At 37.9% G+C, this 18,278-nt stretch overlaps 2 protein-coding genes across 3 annotated transcripts; one reads left to right on the forward strand and one right to left on the reverse strand.

The window, feature by feature from the left end:
- Positions 1-4,483: 4,483 nt before the first annotated feature.
- On the reverse strand, positions 4,484-7,660 carry LOC145233834 (uncharacterized). Of its 2 annotated transcripts, XM_080098615.1 has the most exons (4): positions 7,357-7,660; positions 5,573-5,751; positions 5,266-5,509; positions 4,484-5,096 (listed from the first exon to the last, which is right to left on the reverse strand). In XM_080098615.1, exons 3-4 carry the CDS (start codon positions 5,423-5,425, stop codon positions 4,636-4,638), a joined length of 621 nt encoding a protein of 206 aa, XP_079954741.1. In that variant the 5' UTR covers positions 5,426-5,509; positions 5,573-5,751; positions 7,357-7,660; the 3' UTR covers positions 4,484-4,635. The 2 variants fall into 2 exon arrangements, with proteins under 2 accessions (XP_079954741.1, XP_079954742.1); XM_080098616.1 differs by lacking the exon at positions 7,357-7,660 and having other exon boundaries at positions 5,573-6,194.
- Positions 7,661-8,011: 351 nt separating this feature from the next.
- On the forward strand, positions 8,012-10,048 carry LOC145234285 (protein FAM200A-like). The gene has a single exon (XM_080099030.1). The coding sequence runs from the start codon at positions 8,012-8,014 to the stop codon at positions 10,046-10,048; it is 2,037 nt and encodes a 678-aa protein (XP_079955156.1).
- Positions 10,049-18,278: the final 8,230 nt, after the last annotated feature.

Genomic DNA, 18,278 nt, shown 5'->3' on the forward strand with positions numbered 1-18,278 from the left:
AATAACATATACATTGGTGGCACAGAACAACATTCAAAACTGAAAATACTGGGAGTTGTTTGGAACAACTATGCAAATGGTGTGCCTAGTGTACACTTATGTCATAAATAAACCATTCATCTCTGTAGGTTAGGAACAGTTTGTTGATCCCAAGGTATGGCATGCATAATGTGTTAAATTGCGTTGATCATAGGTGCTTGCACTACAGACAATGATGCATAATACACTGTTTTTATGCCATGCAAACTTGCCTACATGCAGTGCTCATAATATACAAAGTACAATTTTGACATTGGTTGTTGATTGAAGGGGATGCGTTGCTATCCTAAACAAACACATACCAATAATAATAGAAAATATTTTGCACAAAAGCTATTTCAGACTTAATAAAAAGTATGAGTGTATAATTTACCATTTATGAAGCATATATTGCACAAAAGTGATTTTACACTCAATAAAAATTATGTGTGTATAATTTACTGCTATACATAACCTAATAAACATTACCTTCAGTTCAAACATCCAAAATGCATCAGTCTTCACCATGTTCTGACTTGTAAAAACGTTGTTTTTTTTATTCAAAACTGACATAAAACTTGCAACGTCGACAATACTGAAGTCAAAATAACCGCTTAGCAACCTAGACGTGACGTAACGGCAACCCGCAGATTTCCGCTGCTGTGATTGGCTGAAAAAGCCCTGTGGTTCGAATTCGGAAACATTTTAGAAATATGCGGTCCGTGAGGTGGTTTCAGGGGGTCCGTGGAAGGAAAACATTTTTAGTAACATTAACCAACAAAAACATACTTTTGCGTTTCAAAACCGTTTTTACAATCCTGCATATGGGTACAAATTGTTTGTCACAACCATTTGCCAAGAACAGTTGTTTGTTTGTGATTGTTACCCCCAATGTGACATCATAATAAACATTGACAATATACTTTACAGGATAATACTTGTGCCTGCTATAGTGCAGAAACTTCATTGAGATTAAAGGACTGTAAAGGTAGTTACAATGTCTAAAAAGCGGAAGTATAATAACGATTACACAGCACTCGGTTTTACGTTTTCCGTCGACCGCGAAGGGACAGAAAAGCCACAGAGTTTCCTTTGTGGAAAAGTTCTTGCTAACAGTAGCATGAAACCTGCTAAATTAAAAGATCATTTCAATACCTGTCACACCAGCTGTTCTTCATACAGTTCTAATTTACTTAACAGCAAAAAGGCTCGGTTCGAAAAGCGTGGAACTTTGGAAAAGCATGGCTTTGGTAAAGCAGAAAAACCTTTGGTCGAAGCATCGGAAAGAAGCTTATCACATAGCAAAAAAAGCCACATACGATTGCAGAAACGTTAATAAAACCTTGTGTTCTGGAAATCGTCAAGCTGGTCTGTGGTTTAGAACTGAAGAAAAAAGTTGAAGATATACCGATGTCAAATAACGGATATTTCGGAAAATATACTCAAACAAGTTATGAAAGAGTTAGGTGCCTCCCATCTTGCGTTTAGCATGCAACTTGATGAAAGTACGGATGTACCGCAGTGCAGCCAGACAGCTCTTGTTTTTGTACGTTACGTTCATAATGACAGATTCAAAGAAGAATTTTTATTTTGTGAACCTCTGCTGCAAACGACAAAGTGGATTGACGTATTTAGAAAAATTGACGTGTTTTTTACACACATTAACTTCAGGTGGAAAGAAAAACTCGGGTCAATTTGCACAGATGGGAGCACCAGCTATGCTCGGGAACAAATCTGGGTTTGCCACATTGGTAAAAAACGAGATTCCTCATGTTGTCACTCACTGCATTTTGCACAGACATACATGCCTTAGCTGCAAAAAGCCTACCAGCACACCTGAAGGAGATTTTGTCTGCATGTGTAAAAGTCGTTAACTTTATCAGAGGCCGAGCTGTAAACCATCGTGCTTTTAAAACTTTGAGTCAAGAAATGGGATCAGACTACCAAGTGCTTTTGTATCACACAGAGGTGCGCTGGCTCTCCAAAGGCGAAGCTTTGAAGCGATTGCAGCGTCGAAACACGAAGTTTCAGTTTTTCTCAAAGACAAGCATAATCCTCTCTTGGAAAAGATTGAAAGCGAAAGCTTTGCATATGGCATGGCCTACTTGGTCGACATTTTTGGTAGTATTAACGCTGTGAGCCGTGCTATTCAAGGACCAAGTGTGACAATATTTGACGCAACAGAAAAACGCTCTTTGGAAGCGTAGGCTGGAATTGGTAATTATCCCAACTTTCCGACACTGGCTGAGGTTGTACAGCAGACAAATGAGGACTTTGCAGTTTTTATTGGAATGAGAAAGGAATTTTGCACGCACTTGGAACCATCATCATTTCGCCGAAATCCAAAAACAAAATTTTACGCATGACTGCGTGCTGTTTCAGAAACAATTTTATTTTGCACATATTTTTTTCAATTTCAAACGACTTGCTATTACAGACGTTCACCGGATGTATAGGTCCCAAATACAGTTGTGACATCATTAGCGTGATTGTAGCACATAATGGCTGGGTGGAAATCAATGCAAGCTTGCTGCAATGTTCAAAATTTCGAATCAAATAAAAAAACATTCCGCGCATAATATTTTTCTATAAATTGGCACAGAGGTACCTTAGAGCCGGTAGTTTAAAGGTATAGCGAGATCTTTTTAGTTTCAATCCCTATTTTCCAACGAAATGACTTTAACCGACACCAGTTTACAAACGGCAACCCAAACGATAATGCGTATATGCACAGGATTGTTCAATGTTCAGATTTGATTAAAAATACATTCCGCGAATAATAATTTTCTATAAATTGGCACAGAGGTACCTTAGAGCAAGTAGTTTAAAGGTATAGCGCGATCTTTTTGGTTTCAATCACTATTTGCCAACGAAATGACTAACCGACACCTGTTTACACAGACCCCTTAAATATTAATGCATATATGTACAGAATTGTTCGATGTTCCAATTCGATTAAAAATACATTCCGCGCATGATATTTTTCTATAAATTGGCACAGAGGTACCTTAGAGCAAGTAGTTTAAAGGTATAGCGCGATCTTTTTGGTTTCAATCACTATTTGCCAACGAAATGACTAACCGACACCTGTTTACACAGACCCCTTAAATATTAATGCATATATGTACAGAATTGTTCGATGTTCCAATTCGATTAAAAATACATTCCGCGCATGATATTTTTCTATAAATTGGCACAGAGGTACCTTAGAGCAAGCAGTTTAAAGGTATAGCAGGATATTTTTAGTTTCTATATTGCCAACAAAATGGCTTTCATCGAAACCGGCAAATTAAAGAGTTCTCACACAGACTTTTAGCACATAAAGTTTACCTCTGAAGAAACAAAACACTGCCGGTATTGGTAAAAAGCCACTACACCACGTCAAGGTTCCGGCATTTGTAGTGGTTTTTATTTTACAGACAAAATCCTCATTTCACCATCACTTTGTCGAATGAGGCAAAACACTGATTTAAATGGTATAATTCCATTAGTATGTTATACCGTTATATTGTAATATTCATTAAATTTGAACTCAAAAAATGCCGAAAATCAATTCTTCCATATGGTTTCCTAATCCATTACGTGTAGTTGGAGATTTGTTTCAAATTTAATCTCGTTCACATCCTATTTTGCTACTTGCATCGTCGTAAGTTAAATTATCAGTTTTCATAACAAAAAATGTAATTGCTTCCATGTTTAGAACATGGGTGAACAAAAAATTAACATCTAAACTTTTAGTACTTGACATATTTCCAATAATTGAATTATTTGAAATAAACTGGGGTCGAACTCTTCTTCCCTGGAAGGTTTGCCGAATGACTTGGTCCCCAATAAGCCGCTGTCGCACGCAAAGTTCGCAAAAGTTGACATCAACAAAACGCAATAAATCCATCATGGAGCTTAATGTCATACTGGTTTTTTCAATTTTAAACGGAGCATTGTAATGTTTTAAAGGCTGTCTGCGTCCGCTGCTAAACAAACTTAGACGGTGACATTCAGGTCTGTTTTTGGCTTTTTCTGGTGACATAGAAAGAAGATCTGATAGATTGTTAGTGATAAACTGATAAACTATTTGTCTCTGTCCTTGAAAACTGTGAAAACCAGAAATTTTAACCATTTTCCCGTTGACGGTTTGTTCCAAATCAATGTGTTTGTAAACAATTTGTTCCGTTGTATTTATTGTAGTTTGGTTCATGCGGCGACGCTTTCTGACAATTCTGTAATTACCTTTACTGGTTGGTGTAAAGCAACAACGTTAGTAATAACTTCGGTTTTAATCATTTGTAGTAATAGTAATATTGTAGTAATAAACGCAGCTTCCGGTTAAAACTAAATCCTGAATATCCGACCAAATCCTTTGTCTTATTGTTTCGTCGTCAAACTCCGGAGCACCGCATTTATCAAATTTGTAGGCAACGTAACGACCAGAAATGACATCCGGACCAACATGAACTACAACTGAAGCTAACTGGTAAGTAAACTTTTTCGAATCAAAGCAAAACGACAAGAATTCATTTGGCACGACACGCTTACAACATTTAGGACCACCTAAGTTTCGGTGTAACACAATACATAAAAGGTCTGAAGCGTTTACGAACTGCAAACTTGTGCTCAGTTTTACGTCATCGCTACAGAAAGAGCAATTACCAGAAACAACGCTGAAAAACTCGGCGTCACAGCAAGCATTGAGGTTACAATTGTCTGAAATGCAACCTTCACTGCATCATTGCCACTCACTCGACCCAAAGTCTTGCGAGAAGGCTCCACAACCTTCACTGCATCATTACCACTCGCTCGACCCACAGTCTTACGAGAAGGCTCCGCAGCACTCGAACTACTGCAATCCCTGACAGCTCTGCAAACACTCTCATCCACACGTCGCCCTCCATAAACCCTTCCGTCTGCGGCGCTGTTGCAAAACGAAGACAATGAAACATGCGGGAGCACCTTCCTGGATGGAGGCCGGATCCAATCAACCACACAACCATAACACATTTGACGTTGAAACCGCTTTTTTGATCTTTGTTTGGTCACACTTCCCTCACCCTTGGCGATAGACGGGCGTGTCGCTGTGGAGTCTAGTGAAAATTTAATTTATTATCAGATTTAAATTACACTTAGTAATAGGAAAGTAACAGGTTTGTATTAAAACTGTTATTATTTTATGCCAATAAAATCAGACTGTTATGTCATTGTACGGATTTGACCCACAAGCACTAAATGTAGTAAAGATTTATAGCTAATTACCTGCTACACTGCTAGGAGCAGTCACAAGCAGAGCATGAACATGGGCTTCAAGGCTGGCCATGTAACAACCGAGTCCAACGTCGGAGAGGTGAACACGGTCATACCAAAATTCCCTGTCATTGCCGATGTTAAAATCTAGAAAACTAATGCCCTGCTCCATAGCGACATCGCGTAGCACCTTGTTGGTCCCAGAAACACGGTAACCGTTTGTAGTCTTTTGCTGAAGAATGCCAGCCAAAACGACCTACGACGGAAAATGGTTATACTTTGTTCAACTCTGTTTCCTGGTATTTGCAACGAAATATACCTGGGCCTTTGGGTACACGCTCTGGCTGACCTGAACCAAGGTTCGGTAGTCGGCTTCAAAGCAGGCGATTGAGTTGCCTGAATCAACGTCATTAGACCCAAGGGCCAAAATCACCAAATCCACGTGGTCAAACTTCCGCCCCTACTCCAGTTCGGTGCAACCGTGCTCGATATGAGCCCCTGGAATAGAAATAGCATTAAAAGTGAATAAATCACTCTTACACGATACCACCCGAGGAAAGACAAGGTTCCTGCCGTTGCTGTCGGTCACCAACAACACAGAAGGAAGTGGTGAACCGTTAGCACGGAGGTAACCGGTCTGCTTCCCGCCGACACCGTATTTCAACACATACGACCAATAAATTAGTAAAGGCCATTTTTTTACCAATCTGTGTCCCAAGTACGTAAATGCAGGTTAATAACACAAAATATTTTGAAAAGCCAATACTGCGCTCAAAAACTTGTTACCCTCTGCTCTTCTCTTACAATTTGTTGTGGCAAAGTTGAGGATATTGCGTCACAATCAGTTTGTGGTACATTTAAGTGAGAGTTTGGAAAGGTCAACTATATTGCACGCAACGGTTCGAAAAAAAGTACGAATAATTTCAGATTGGACTCCCACAGCATGCTATATACCAGGAGTGGGCAACATACGGCCCGCGGGCCGGATCCGGCCCTCGACGGGATTTTGAGCGGCCCGCGGACAGTTTCCGGTCTTACATGATAATGTGACCCGCGGCCACAGTCTGCCGCAATCCCCCATTACTTGCTTACTACGTCAAATTACAGTTGTAACGGACAGTAACGCACCCAATAGCAAAAAAAATTTCCCGCCGTTGTTACCATTGCACCATACGTCCATTGTTACGACATAACTACCAACCTTGTGTGTCCTACTTTAACGGTTTTCTTTGTTTCCACACGTATAGCCTAGTTCATGGGTGGGGAACCTGCGGCCTAAAGGCCACATGCGGCCTTTCAGGGCACTAAGTGCGGCTTTCGATGGCAAAATACATTTTTAAGATGTTGATATAACCGACTGCGCCAGGCGCTGAAAGAAATGGACAGAAACGTTTTTTTTGATTTTATTGCAGATTATTTTTTGATTATTTCCAGGGCAGCGGTTTTCAAACAAGACCCATGGTCCCATAGTGGTACATCAAGCGATTTCCATAGGACTACCAAAAACTCCAGGTTCAGCAATTTCTAGGTTAAATAAATCCTGAATGTTGTAGTGAAGATGAAAATGTAGTGACGAATTTTAATTAGCTTGGACCGTAAGTCCTACAAACTACGAGGAAATAGCAAAACGACCATTCTGTAAGTCAAAAAGTTTGAACATCACTGTCCTTGGCCTGGGAAATAGTCTATGCGGCCTACACGAGTGTCGATAAATCGTTTGGTAGCCTTTATAAACAAAAAGGTTCTCCAACCCTGCATGGTTAGGTGGTCCAAAATCCGTTTTAAATCACTGGATAAATACGCGAATAATGTATCGATTCAGGAATCCGGCCCGCCAAGTACTTCATTTTCCCATATCAGGCCCGCCGAATGGAGAAGTTGCCCGCCCCTGCTATATACCATCGTGGGTCCGACATGATACCGAATTAAATGATAAAACTCACGCAATAATTTAGCTTAACAACGGGCACTTATTGTGTCAAAACTTGACAAGTTCCACTATGAGATGAGTAACAAAAGGAAATAACAAAGTTAATCTAACTGACAGTAACAGCCGACTCTCAATCCTACCGATAGTTGGTATTAAAAAACACATCCACTTACCAAAACATTCAATAGCAAGTGATTAACTTTGATGATGAAATGTCTTGCCACAACGTGTGAACATGCGTGACAATAGCCATCACAACAAATGCTCCATTAAACGATTTGATTGGACAGTGGAAACAATGAGGAAAGTTTCTCCTCGGGAGGAGCAACACCGTACCTTGTACAAAAAATTATAAAAACCCCATACGGATCAACATTAAAATATGACACAGGCGAATTCGCGGAATGTATTTTTAATCAAATCTGAACATCGAACAATTCTCTACATATACGCATTAATATTTAAGGGGTCTGTGTAAACTGGTGTCGGTTAAAGCAGTGCTTTTCAACCGGGTGTATCGTACACCCCAGGGTGTACCAGAATTTTTAAAGGGTGTACCACTTCGATGGGGTGTACAAGATACAATAATACAACATACCTATGATCAAGTGTCGCAATAAATTTACATTTTTTTTTTCAGACCAGGTTAACTGGATTTTTCAATGCACGGCATACAACGCAGTTCTTCAGTAACTTGTTACAATGTTCAACTTGTTACGTCATAATTAAATTGTCCTAATAATCGTTGGTAATGGTTGTTTTCCAGTAGAATCTGAATTGCAAGTTATTGTTTTCACCTTAGTTGTTTGCTGTGTAAATTAAGGAATGATGGATATACGAAATTTCTTCAGTAAGTCCTCCGTAGAAAGTGAAAGTTGTATTGAGTCATGCAACCCTGAGAATGTTGGAGAAACAGATGCCGAAGGAAACGTAGAAGCCATTTCTGTAAGTACCAACTGCAGTAAGGACCAGCAGTGTTCTGTTGCAAAGAAAATTATACAAAAGAGAACGACTTTGCGCGCTAAGAAACGTAAATGGAATGATGATTACACCATGTATGGGTTTTTTCGCACAACAGAAGAATTGTTAAACCCCTATCCTTCGGCATGCTGCATGTTTTGTCCTGCCATATTTGGTAATAGTAACTTAGCCCCAGTGCATCTTAGAACGCATTTAAAAACACAGCATCCTAATCATCAAAATAAATCAAAGGCATTCTTTGAGGCCTCTCTGCGTAGTCAACAGCTGCAAGTTTCGTCTTTTGAAAGCGAGGTTAGAGAAGGAAATAAAGATTTAGTGCTTGCTTCCCTAAAAATGGCTCATGTTGTAATGAAAAGAAAGCGTCCATACACCGAGTTGGAATCTGTAGTTCTTCCCTGTCTTGAAATTGCTGCAGACATTTTGCATGGAGGAAAAAAGGCTATTGCCAAAGTGAGGGAAATTCCTTTATCAGACAATACAGCTAAACGTAGATGCGATGATATTTCTGAAGATTTGCTAAAACAACTTGTTATCAAGCTAAGAAAGACTCCTGCTTATGGGATACAACTCGACGAAACGACAGATATTACAGATGAAGCGCAGTTGATTGTGTATTGTAGATTTGCAGATTCGGAAGCCAAAACCATTGTAGAGCACTATTTGTGCTGTTGTAAAGTTGGAGTTTCAGCAACAGCTCAAGCAATCTTTGATAAGTTAAATCAATTTATTAAGGAACATGATTTGGATTGGACAAAGTGTAAGTCAGTTACTACCGATGGAGCAGCAGCCATGCAAGGTTCTACGAATGGAGTTGTTCAGAAAATAAAGAAAGTGTCTCCTGATTGTGTTTCTAATCATTGCATGATACATCGAGAGGCGCTTGTAGTAAAGAAATTAAACCAAGAAAAAAATCAAAGGGGTGATCTGGATATTGTTCTTAGTGATGTCATAAAAGTTGTAAATTTTGTCCGATCTCATTCAAAGAAACACAGAATGTTTTCAGAACTATGCAAAGACATGAAAGCAGAAGGATTGAGATTGTTATATCATGCAGAGGTGCGCTGGTTATCCAGAGGAAAGGTTTTGAAGCGAGTGTTTCAATTGCGAAAAGAATTGTATGTCTTTCTTGCTCAAGAAGGACACGTAATGGCCACTAAGTTTGAAGATACTTTCTGGCTTGCAAAATTGTGTTATTTAACTGCCATATTTGAAAGCACAAATCAGCTGAATTTGTCGATGCAAGGAAAAGGGAGTGCTATTTTTGAAGTTGCCAGCAAGGTGCAAGCTTTTAAATTTAAATTGAAGTTGTGGCAGAGTAATGTTGTAAAATGCGATTTTTCAGATTTTGAATCCTTGCACGATTTTATCAAGACTAGTAACTGGGAAATCGAAAACCCTAATATTGAATCCAATATAAAATCGACGGTACATAAGCATCTCGATGTGTTACAGCAAAATTTTGAAGTTTACTTTCCAGATGAGGAATATTTAAATCTTAATTCTCTTTTATGGATCGTCCAGCCGTTTCTAAACGAAGAGTTCGACTTGGGCTACTGTGAACTAACCAGTGAACTTATTGCACTGCGTTTAGATTTGGTGCAAAAGGCGGGGTTTAAACAAAGTGAAAGCTATACTGATTTTTGGGTATCGCTGCTCAACATTCCTGAATATCGAAATCTCAGTCAAAAAGCGATTTCCATCCTTGTCCGCATGCCCACGACATACCTATGCGAGCAGGGATTTTCTGCTCTTGTTGAAATTAAATCAAAGAAAAGAAATTCAATAAAGGATGTTGACACGCTTATGAGAGGGGCACTGGAAACGAGGTTACTGCCTCGCTTTGTACAACTGGCGGACGAAGTTCAACAGCAACGTTCGCATTAAATTGATGATGCAACGTTGCGTTAGTACAAGTTGTTTATTATGTCATTTCATTTCCGTCATACAACCTTGGGTATAATACACATATTTCCTTTATATTGTGCTTTTCCTTATTCCGGATTCACTGTACTGCAAGGATAGGGGTGTACGATTTTAAAATATACGCCAGAAGGGTGTACGAATCAAAAAAAGGTTGACAAGCACTGGGTTAAAGTCATTTCGTTGGAAAATAGGGATTGAAACTAAAAAGATCGCGCTATACCTTTAAACTACTTGCTCTAAGGTACCTCTGTGCCAATTTATAGAAAAATATTATGCGCGGAATGTTTTTTTATTTGATTCGAAATTTTGAACATTGCAGCAAGCTTGCATTGATTTCCACCCAGCCATTATGTGCGCTACAATTACGCTAATGACGTCTCAACTATATTTGGGACCAATATATCCTGTGAACGTCTGTAATAGCAAGTCGTTTGAAATTGAAAAAAAATATGCATAAAATTGTTTCTGAAACAGCACGCATTCATGCGTAAAATTTTGTTTGTTTTTTTCTTTTTGGATTTCGGCGAAATGATGATGGTTACTTGGATGCCCTGCAAGTTTCGTTTGACAATTATTTTAATCTGGGTAACATGGTAAAACAAGCTGAGATTTGGATCAGAAATCCTTTTCTTGTCGACCTTAATACCGTTCGGGACGAAGACCTGATTAAAGACGACCTTATGGATTTGAGAGGAAATGGGTTATTGCAAGTCGAATTTAATTCAAAAAATTTTGTAGAATTTTGGTGCTCCCAACGACAAACCTATCCAACATTGGCTAAGCACGCAATTCATGCCATCGCTCCTTTTGCGACAACTTACCTTTGCGAAGCGGGGTTTTCAGCATCAAAACCAAACAACGGAATCGCCTGGATGTTGAAAATGACATGAGAATTTCCTTGTCAAAAACCTAAGAATTGTGTATATTTTGCTTTTGTTGTGTTGTTTCATTTTTATTGCTTTTGTTCATTTCAATTGATTGTGTTATGCGTCGTTTATTTTTGAAGCAATAAATGTATGACAAGAAAAGGCTAACCGTAAATTACGCTGGGGTTCCGCAGGCTCATAATGAAAGGGGTCCGTGACCAGTGGCGGCTCGTGCCTAAAATTTGTGGGGGTGCTGCTCAAAATTTTAGCCTTTATTGAACATATATAAGTTGGCAATATATAGAAAACCTACATTTATAGTTTTCTAGCCATTGTTTTGTGTAGAAAAACAAGTAATACAAATCTTAATTAGAAACTCCATTGTGACGTAATTTTTGTTACGCAATAATGTACACGAGTGTAAATAGCAGACGGCATCATTTGTGTATTTTGTTCCTTGCACAGCGACGGCTAAACTGTTTAGCCTAAACACCATAACATGCAGTAATAATGTGGAACAAAACACACGTGACAGAGACTCGAAACTAAGCGGTTGTAAATACGGTAAAACACAACAAGAATATAGAAAAAAAAGTAATGATTCGAAAAAGGTCGAAGTATTTCAGTTCGACAACATTTAAAAAAATGGTCATATTTCATTTAAGTTACCTTATGGTCACAGTCAGTGTTTTCAACATATTATATGACCTTCACAGATTATAATTGTCACACAAAAAAACTAGCCATACAGCTGTTTATTGGTATCATAACTGACAAATTTAACAACCACTTTACATTTGTGTCAGAACTTGTTTATTTTAACATCTTTTTTTGAATTTTTGTGTACAGACTATTATTTGTCTTTCAGATTTTTAACTGCTATAATTGCTGCTTTATTTGCTGGCAAATAGCTTATAATTGCTTTTTTAAGTGCAAAACTCCTTGAAGCTTTAAAATTTACAACACCCTCACTTAAATTTAAACCATATTATTAAACCTTGTGCTTCCTTTTTACAACCAAAATGAATCATAAATTATAGTTTGGGCATGATAATTGATAGCTTCTTCCTTGATTCCAAATGACAACTGAGAAACTGTTTTTCTATTTAGTAGTACTAGCACTGCAGGTGCAAGTCTTTTGGAAATAATGGTGTTCCTAACAAAGGTTTGCATCCAAACTGTTTTGCCTTTGAAAGACTCATGGAAACAGCAAAAAGGATTTTTCATCCTAGTAATTTCACTTGTCAAAACATCATCTAGATTATTTTCAAAGTAATCATGAACATCAGATCTACAGAAACATTTTCATTTCAGTAACTAGTATTTCTTTGTCAACAATAGGATGTGCTTGTGTTCATTCTTAAGACACACTTCCTGTGAAGCAATTTAGCAGCTACTGTTTAGACAAACAGTACATGTCCATTATATCAATACTCATCTTTTTCATCATGTCCACGTAAGGGAGTTTCAAAGTTTCCACAGAACAAAATGCAGTCTATTATTTTGGACAAAATTTCACGATTTTTTTCCACTTTTTTGTTGTGTTCAATAATTGAAAGTCTATATACGCCTCACTAAGTTTTTCCTTAATATATACAGTTCCCAAAAGTGAAAGTGAAACATCATTGTCCACATGCTTCTTTGACTTCTCATGTTTTTCTGCTTTCTCACCTATTTTGGCTACATTTGTAAATCCATCTTTTGTCCAGCATTTTTCATCACCTCCAAACAGCAAAAATGGAAAACAGAACAGTGCATTTTTAACTTCACAACCACGAAGCCATTTTTTCTTTTGATACCATTTAGAATTAAAACTGCGTTTATATTTCTTGTTGTGGCTCATTCCTGGCTGACAAAGTTGAATATCAGGCGTTGGACGCCCTTTTTTCTTTATGCTTACCTTTTCAGCACTTGATAACTGCGAAATCTTAAGTTGCTGAAGCTCACTTACAGTCACCGAATTAGAATCTTGAAAAGCCATGATTAACCTTTCAATCAAAAACTGTAAAAATGATTAAAAAAGAATAGCTGTCGTACTGTACTCATTGTCGAACCTGATGGTACACGTGATTTGCTTTGGCACACAATAAACGCGGAACAGACAACTACTTCCGGGTGCCCAGGTCACACGCTACGTGATTGGTGGAGCTGCGCGAGCCGCAGCATCCTGGCTCCTATTTCGCCCAGCATGTAGCTTTTCAAAGTGCGCATGCGCAGAACCGCAAAACGTCACGAAACGTCAGAAAACTGGAGCTGCAGTTCCAGCATAGATATACATTAGTGTTTCAAAAAAAAAATTTTTTAATGAAAAAAAAGGTGATTACGGCGGAAATTATGGTTATTATATATTGATAAGGAATAAAAAAATAAAAATAATGAAAGTTATTTGTAACATTATGGTAGGTTTATTAAGTAAAAATATCTAGGGGGTGCTGCAGCTCCGCAGCACCCTAGCACGAGCCGCCCCTGTCCGTGACTACAAAAAGGTTGGGAACCACTGCCCTACAGGAAAACCGAAGAGCTTTGGAAGCTTTGTTTGACAGTGTTTTGTATCTGGGCGCCAGGGCCTTGCGTTGCGTGGGCATGACGACACTTCTTCAAACTTGTTTTAGGTACTGCGACTGTTGGGGAAGTACAACAATACAGTGGAGGAATGGATAAAAAGAAAGTCGCAAAAATGGTTGAGTCACGATATTCAGAATGAAATATTGTCAGTAACATCAGGCGCAATCCTAAAAAAATTGATTGAAGTCTTCCAAATGGTTTTGCATCATGGTTGATGAGACAACGGATACTACGACAAAACAACAAATGAGTATATGTGTCCGTTATGTAGATGTTGCGTATGGTGTCCATGAAGTTTGTCTTGGCATGGCGGAATGTCCCAAAGCGGATGCGTTGACTTTAAAGGGATTATTCCACAGATTATAGAAAAACTATTTTTAGATAGTGAATATATTATATATTTAAATTTTTAAAGTAATTTGATCCAAAGCGTTTTGGATTTTCAAAAAATAATATATTAAACACAAGCAAACCTGCGAAACTCAAAAACACTTGCTAAATCATTGAAGCGTGCGATGACGTAGTAACCATGGTAAAAAGACGCGCGTTTTTGTTTACAATTTTAAGCAGATGACAAGTGAACAGATTGTGAGTTTAGTTTTATTTGCCGCGGCGTACGACGGTGTTTGCTACATTAAAGAGCAAAATGAATTCAAAGTCGAAGAAACCAATTCAAAAAAAGACTGGTTATTCGTGTGTGGCGTATGGGTGTAGCAATTCAGTGTATGCAACTTTTCCGAAAAGGTCTTTCCATACTTTTCCTAATAAATGCAAAGAACCTGTAAGATATAAGCAGTGGGTAGATGCAGTGCGAAGAACACGCCAAGATTGGAGAGGGCCTCCCGCTTCAGGCAATTCTCGATTTCGTGCTTGTGTTTTATGCTCGGATCACTTTGAAGAATGTTGTTTTGTGTCAGTCAACTCCGTGCAAAAGGAAATGAAATACAACGTAAAAAGTAAGTTGTTGGGCACTGCAGTACCAACAAAGTTTTTTAAAAGAAAACACGACTTTGCCGTCACGACCTCGAACATCCATTGAGAAAAGGAGTGTTCAAACTTCAACCTGTGAAAGAGAGGCAAGTTCAGTAAGAAACGGACTTAAACTTTGCTAACAATGAATGACATATTTTAAATAATGAAAAATGTATAGAGCTCAGAGAATGAAGAGGAGTATTTATCCCCACCGAGGCTTTCAGTTAGTTCTGTGGTTTGTTCAAAGTCGTCACAGGTTAATATAAGAGAAAAGATTCATGTCCGAAGTAAAGGTATCCTGATAGGTTTCGTTTATTCTTTGCCAAAAGTTAAAAACAAACTCTTTGTAGGTTCACAATGTGGTTCTTCATGCATTGACTTCTCTTGCCAGGCCGGCGATAGTTATATATATGTATACATATGGTGGGTCAAGTTATACATTTTAATTAATAGAAAATATACACTAAATTGTTTGTTTATTTTATAGAATACATTAAAACTCTACAGCAATTCACCCTGAACATAATTGAAAGAAAGGTGGTTTTTGAAATAGAATCCTGTCCTCCACCTTTAAGTTCAAAGAGTGAACGAATTTCAAAAAATGAAGCTATTAAATACCACAAAAGTAGATACAGCCTCACTTAAATGTTAAACAAAGCTCTTCCGTAGTGTACATAAAGCCTATTGTACAAATAAACCAGTTTTTCTCTCGGTCAAGTTTTTATTTTGTCTGATTTTTGTGCGAAAACAAATTGCAGTAAATTAGCATAAAGGTGGCTGAAAGCCCTGATAATGACCATCTGGAAATGTGTTTCTAATTTTGTTGACCACACAAGCTGGAAGCACTTTTCGTTGTTTTTTACCACACCATCCATATAACCACTGGACATAGTTTCTATATGCAGTGTGCCTGTATTTTCTGCCAAAAAAAATTAATTCCATTATTTCTGAAGATATACTAAGATCAACTACTTACGCATTTTATGAAAATTTCTTGAAAAGTAGTGATCCATACTGCTGTTTATAACCATTATACGACTTCTCCAAGACCCAAACATTTAAACAAACAGATTCAAATCCTGGGTGATCCAATATGCATTTAATGTGGTTCTCCTGAAAGTTGTCTGTTAGTTCTTTAATTTTTTCTTCAACAACTTGATCCTCCTGGCAACACTTACACTCCAAATTTGTTGACATGATGCAGCAATTGCTGCAACAACACCTGAAACGAATACTGCAATCAAACATAAACAAGTAGTGTGGTGCACAATCAAGCACTTGGACCATACCAATTGCAGTTCAACAATCGATCATCATCAGTTGTTGTAGTATTTTTAAAAATATCGTCCGCCAGTGGCTCAACACAAAAAGGGTCCAAATGGCATTCTGATTCTTAAAACAGTTTTATGATTTGCGTACACAATCTACAATGATTTGGTTAAATATTGGATATTGCATTAAAAAAGTTTTTAAAATAAAAATATTCATAAGGTACATATTTCATATAGGCCTAGGTGTTTGACGTACCTTCCGGAGACAAACTTGAATTGTTACTTGACTGCGAATCAGATGACTCCATTTAAACTACCGCTAAAGTAATTTTAAAATCAGAGTGCTGCAAAACAACTCTTTTTTAACTTTTATGTTGTTATAAACAGTTAACAAAGAAAAAACAACGGTACATGTATTCACGGATATCGCGGGACAGAAACTTTGCACACTCGCTTAGTTGCATGCGAAATGGCTTCCATAGTTACTACGTCATTATACGCTTGGGTGATTTTTGGACTTTTTATTTGCAAGCGGATGTGTTTTGTTCATTTACACGCGATGCACACAATTTGCAGCAATTTGAAAATAAATTTATTCAATAATACATTTAGTACTACTGAAAAACAGTTTATGTTTGAATGACTGCAGAATCCCTTTAAAACATATGATAAGTGAAAATGTTCTTATGGCTTAGATCTGGGTAATTGTCGTGGCCAGGCATATGATGGAGCCGCATTCGCTGCGGCCTCTGTGTCCAACAAGATGGGTTTTGAGACTTCCTGCTATTGACAGCTCAGCACATCCCTGGTCAGATTTACTTTCATATATTACCCAAATACAGTTTAGCACCAAACATAATTCCTCAGAGATAGGATTTATTTATACTTTACTAAATGGAGTAAGCTCAATATGAGCAGCTGTTAGTCTGGTGTTGCACAAAATTGCTGATGCTTTTTCAATGTCATACAGCTGTCCTACATGAGTCCATAATATATCTTTTTCCAACATATTCATGAATTTTGTTCCTCCTGCTCTAGAGGAATACAGAGAATTTCTTGCAGTGTAAAGAAATGGGTCAGTATGTAATCAGTATTTGTATTTAAACACCCATTGTACCCTATTAACTAATCAACAGTTTAATATTCATCAACAACCAAAATTAAACAATATCCAACAGCAATTGCGACAATTTGACACACCAGAGAAGTGTGCCATAGCATATTAAGTAAATAAATATTCCTTCTTTGTTGCGTGACAATTATGATTTTGGCATCAAAGTATGTCGTAACAACTAGAATGTTTACGTTAACCTTAGTTTCAATTGATGCAATTTACAGTTGTAGCACCAGTTCAGTTCAAATGATGAGCGGTTTAAAGGGAAAGAAAACGTATCACTTTAATGATAAATGGGAGATCGACTACGTTTTGTCAAGGTAAAAGAAATTTACACATGTCTAATCTGTAATGCTTCTCTTGCATTGCCCAAGAAAGGAAATTTGTAAAGACACTTTTGTGACACGCCATGGCCAATGAGAACTATCCTCTTGGAAGTGAAGCAAGGAAGATAAAAGTTAAAGAGCTCATAATAAATTTGCGAGGACAGCAAATCGGTCTAAAAAAAATTTCGTACTTCGTCAAAAGCAACTACTTTAGCCTCATTCAAAGCAAGTTGTTTCTTAGCTAAAAAAGGAAAACCATTCTTAGATGGAGAGATGCTAAAAGAATGCTTTCTAGAAATTTCAGAGTCTTTTCGGGGATTTTCGTAATACAGTTGTCCAGAAACACGGTGATGAGAATAGATGCAACTTGATGAGTCTACAGGTATCAGGGATGCCGCACAGGTTGTTTTGTTTGTTCGTATGGGTTTTCATGACTGGAGCATTAAAGAGGAGGTGATTGGCATTATACCTTTAAAAGAAAGGACAAGAGGCATAAATATTTACAATGCATTTAAAAACTACTGCAATAAAATAAAATTGCCTCTGTGGAAGTTGGTTTCTGTCACAACGGATGGGGCCAAATCAATGGTGGGCCGTGTAAACGGCTTTGTTGCCTTGTGCCAAAAAGATGACGATTTTCCACATTTCTTGATGTACCATTGCATTATTCACCAGCACGTTTTGTGCAGCAAACGACTAAACACCAAAGTAATGGATGTTGCATTTAAGATTGCGAATTCAATTAGGGCTAAGGCCCTTCAGCGACGACTTTTTAAACAGGAAGTTGGGGAAAAGAACTTCTATTACACACAAACGTAAGATGTCTGAGCAGCAGCAAATTTCTTCAACGGCTCCGGGATCTCTTGCGAGATATCAAGATTTTTCTTCATGACCGAGGTGACGACTGCGTCAAGTTGAAAGATTTAGCTTGGTTGTGTGACTTAGATTTTTTAGCGGACTTTACAGGGAGGTTAAGTGCCTTAAACTTGCAATTACACAAGGGAAAGGAAAAGAAATTAGCGAAATAATTAGTACCATTGGTGCTTTCAAGTTGCAAGTCTCTGCATTGATTGTCGA

This window comes from Phallusia mammillata, chromosome 6, assembly GCF_965637545.1.
Source record: "Phallusia mammillata chromosome 6, kaPhaMamm4.hap1.1, whole genome shotgun sequence".
Lineage (NCBI taxonomy): Eukaryota > Metazoa > Chordata > Ascidiacea > Phlebobranchia > Ascidiidae > Phallusia > Phallusia mammillata.